This window comes from Limulus polyphemus, unplaced genomic scaffold (assembly GCF_000517525.1).
Source record: "Limulus polyphemus unplaced genomic scaffold, Limulus_polyphemus-2.1.2 Scaffold2720, whole genome shotgun sequence".
NCBI classification, from domain to species: domain Eukaryota; kingdom Metazoa; phylum Arthropoda; class Merostomata; order Xiphosura; family Limulidae; genus Limulus; species Limulus polyphemus.
In genome coordinates this window covers 89,770-93,681 of record NW_013668330.1, presented here as the reverse complement: position 1 = coordinate 93,681, position 3,912 = coordinate 89,770, and the positions used below count along the sequence as shown (strand labels likewise).

The 3,912-nt window shown below is 35.1% G+C and overlaps 1 protein-coding gene across 2 annotated transcripts in view; it reads right to left on the bottom strand.

Moving 5' to 3' along the window:
- Positions 1-3,912, bottom strand: part of LOC106467724 (ventricular zone-expressed PH domain-containing protein homolog 1-like) — a 41,180-nt gene that overhangs the window by 7,498 nt on the left and 29,770 nt on the right. For both annotated transcript variants that reach the window (XM_022395918.1, XM_013928099.2), the window contains exons 10-11: positions 2,645-2,960; positions 426-561 (exon numbers count right to left, since the gene is read on the bottom strand). In XM_022395918.1, coding sequence (XP_022251626.1) covers positions 426-561; positions 2,645-2,960 — 452 coding nt within the window. The remainder of the gene's footprint in view (positions 1-425; positions 562-2,644; positions 2,961-3,912) is intronic.

The window sequence follows — 3,912 nt, the reverse complement described above, 5'->3', positions numbered from 1 at the left end:
ACATGGACCTGCTACTCGGACAACAACGTTATACATGGACCTGCTACTCGGACAACAACGTTACACATGGACCTGCTACTCGGACAACAACGTTACACATGGACCTGCTACTCGGACAACAACGTTACACATGGACCTGCTACTCGGACAACAACGTTACACATGGACCTACTATTTTATGACTATAAAATGCATCAACTTCATTACTTACCATCTCTTAAAACAATGGCCATAACTATGAATCTGCACCTCTTCAGTCACTGTCCTCGTTAGATCAGACAAATTTCCAAACATAAGTTATCTATCTAGATTTTCACTTCCTAAAACATTTAAACAGTTTCTATCTTTATTCACATCAGTTGACACGCGTGTATAGCTCACTGGAAAAGCAACTTTCATGGTGTTAGCCAGATTTATAAACCTACCTTCAATAACGCACTTCACCGGAAGAGGAATTTTCACAAAGACGTGTTGCATGTAAGACTTAATCTTATCCAAGTGTTTCTTGCAGAAGTGCTGGATGGCATCTCTCATTGGAGAAGGTTCGAATACTGAAATACGCTAAATAAAGGAGACTTAAAAATTGTAATAAATTAATGAAATAAATAATAAAAATTAATAAACATTAACACAACTCACTGGTTAAAAGTTGTCGTTTTTTTTTTTCTTTATTATCTGTACACCTTTAACAATATCAAAGACAAAATAAATGATTTAGGTTACTTTCACAGACCTAGAACGCTAAAATTTAGCACAAAAATAGTGGTTTACAATTCATATTAGGTGTCTAACTTAACAGCACATAACACCTGTTACTAATATGGGGCACAAACCTAGCTTCCGATGAAAACGTATTGATCTTGTACGATTAGTAGCTAACGAGAGACCTTGTTTAGTAGTAGTTATAGTCTATGTAAATGTTTATTTTGGAGATAGAATGATCACCAGTGAAAAAACAGTTAAAACAGTATTGCATTAAGATATTAATTCAAATAGCAAAAATTTATTTTCAAATTATGTTGAAAGTTGATGAGACAGAGCTTGAAATGATGATGTACCAAACCTCAAGGAACACAGCATTAATATTTACAATTGTTGAAACTGACACTTTCATCTTATGAGTTTGTTGGGTTGGTTTTGAATTTTGCGCTAAAGCTACACGAGGGCTATCTGCACTAGCAATCCCTAAGTTAGTAGTGACATACTAGAGGGAAGGCACTTAAGTAAATACCAACAACCACCAACTCTAGAGCTACTATTTAACTAACAAATGGTGGGATTGACTGTCACTTATTACACACTCACGGCTGAAAGGGTGAGCATATTCGGTAACGGAGATTGGAACCCGCGACCCACAGGTTGCGAGTCGAGCACCCTAACCACGAGGCCATGCCGGGTCTTGTTGAGTTGGAAAACAGAATCTATATGTACGAGTCTACACTGAACTAAAGATTGTCTTATAAACTTGGTTAATTTTCAGTAGATATTGATAGTCAAAACTTTCTATCTTAGAAGATTAATCGGTGAATTCATGATCCCTAATTAATTCATGTTTAGGTAGATATTTAGGATTACTACCCCTTCACACATACAAACTGTTCCCTTTAACTTTTATAAACAGTTTACAAGAAAATTTTGTCTCTTGTTTTCAATTTGGTGAAAGACGTTATAAACCAGACGTTATATACCTCATCAGAAAAGACAAACTGGCAATAGAAGCAGAACACTCAAACTTTTGGTGAGTCTTTCCCACTAGATCAATTTACTTCGACCTTAATCAAGAAAATAGACACTCAAGTCTAATGCCATTCATTTAATATAAAACAAAACCAATACGCCTGATAACAATTTCTGGCATTACCCGAGTATGAAAGGAAACCAATACGTCTGGTAATTCTTGGCAAGACCCGGGTATAGAAAAAATCCAACAAATCTGGTAATTTCTGGAAGGACCTGAATAAAAACAATAAGAATTCTAACATGGCTTAAAGATAGGAGGAAGCCAACAAACCTGATGGCAGTCCCAAGCAAGACCTGATTCACAGAACAAAGCTAACATGATCTGAGCATGAAAGGAAACCAAGAAGTCTGACAAAAATTCCATGGATAATTACTTACCTGAAGAAAAAAAATTAAGTTTAATGAAAAAACAAATAATGAATGCTGAATATGAGAGACCTACTTTCCATCAAGCTCAGGAGGAGAACCACCATGACGGAATTAAACGTATAAAAAGTAGCCAGACAGACAACATCACGAAAGAATGGGAAAAAAATGGGTGTTTAACATTTTATTTTGTGGTTTATCTGGTTGATAAATTTCCCTGTTTGAAAATTCATGTACAAGAATTTCCTTTATGCACCTAATTACTGAAAACTGATTACCGCAACAAGAATAGTGTTTTCTAACTTTCAATTTTTCTTGACATGCTTTGCTTTTAGAGACATGATTCTGTAATTTTTCACCTTTACACAAAATATTTTAGTTTGATAGGTTGCTGATTAATAACTTTTACATTTGACAATTTTTCAAAAACAAATAAATAAGTTCACATTCTACAGTTAAACTCAAGTTATCTCCTTTCAGCTTACATCTCGTTTATATTGCTTTTTTTAATTCTTACTTTTTTAAGTTACACACACACCTGCGTTCCAGAAGGTGACCGATTTCCCGAGTTTGTGATAACTGTTACACTAGTAGAACTATTTCTTGTTTTGAGTGTCTTGGAGTACATGCTGCCACTTGAGGGTGATGTTGTACTAGATGGAGAGGAGGGCTCTGGGCTGCCACCGATGGAATGTGATGTTGCTGCGAAATGACTTGTCGCAGAAGTAGCAGATGAGCAATGACTTGGATGGAATGATGGAGTTTCGCCAGTGGAATCACTTTTAACAGTGGAACTTGTTATGGATACGGTCATTTTGCTGTGGCTTTCTTCCTCAAGAACTGGAATGCTACCACTGATTTAAATATAGAAATAATCGCACTACAATGGATGAATAAAAATCGTATTTATCTATCTAACCGCAAGCAGTCTGACATAACAAAAACGGCTACTGCATTGAACGAGATACTGCTGTGAACATTTAATCACCAAAATTAAAACTTTAAAAAGTCCTGTTTGCTGTTAAGCACAAAGTTATACAATGGACTTTTTTTATCCCATGCCCACCACGAGTATCGAAACCTAGTTTTTCCTATCAAGAAAGCCTGCATACTTACTGCTGAGCCACTGGTGGAGGTCATGGAAGTTCTGTTCAACGTGGTTGCAGTAGTGAAGACCGAGCCTTCTCGACATGTACTGCAAAACTATTTTTAAAACATCATAACATAGGCCTAGCTCTCACGATTGTATGACAGGTATAGCTTGCTAACAGATGCAGAAATTAAAAAACAGTCCGGCATGGTAACTACGAGGTAAATATAATTTAATTATAAGAAGTTGAAATTATCAATTTGTACAAAAGTCACACGATTATCAAAGTATGACTTCTATAACAGCATATTTCTAAGTGACAGTATGTTATTCGTTAACCTAAAACTTTCCTGTTTGTTATTCTGCTCACTCGGAGAAGGTAAAAATTCAGCTTAGATTTTTTTAAATGAAATGTTTGCACAGAAAAAAAGAGAGAGAGATATATAGAACACTCGAAGGCCTGTATTTTCAGTGAACCATAAGCAATTATTAGTTTACATTTTTTTCAGCACTTTCTGTACTAAATTACCTTGTTTGAAAAAAAATTCCAAAAATGTACTTATTTTTACAAAATGCATTTCAGATTTCTTCAACATCACAAAACCAAATTAAAAAATAGAGGACTACATAAATATATATTTCTACAAACGTAACGTTTATTATAAACAATGTTTTTGTCAGTAAAGGACATCATCTGGTACAGGCAAAACCCAATG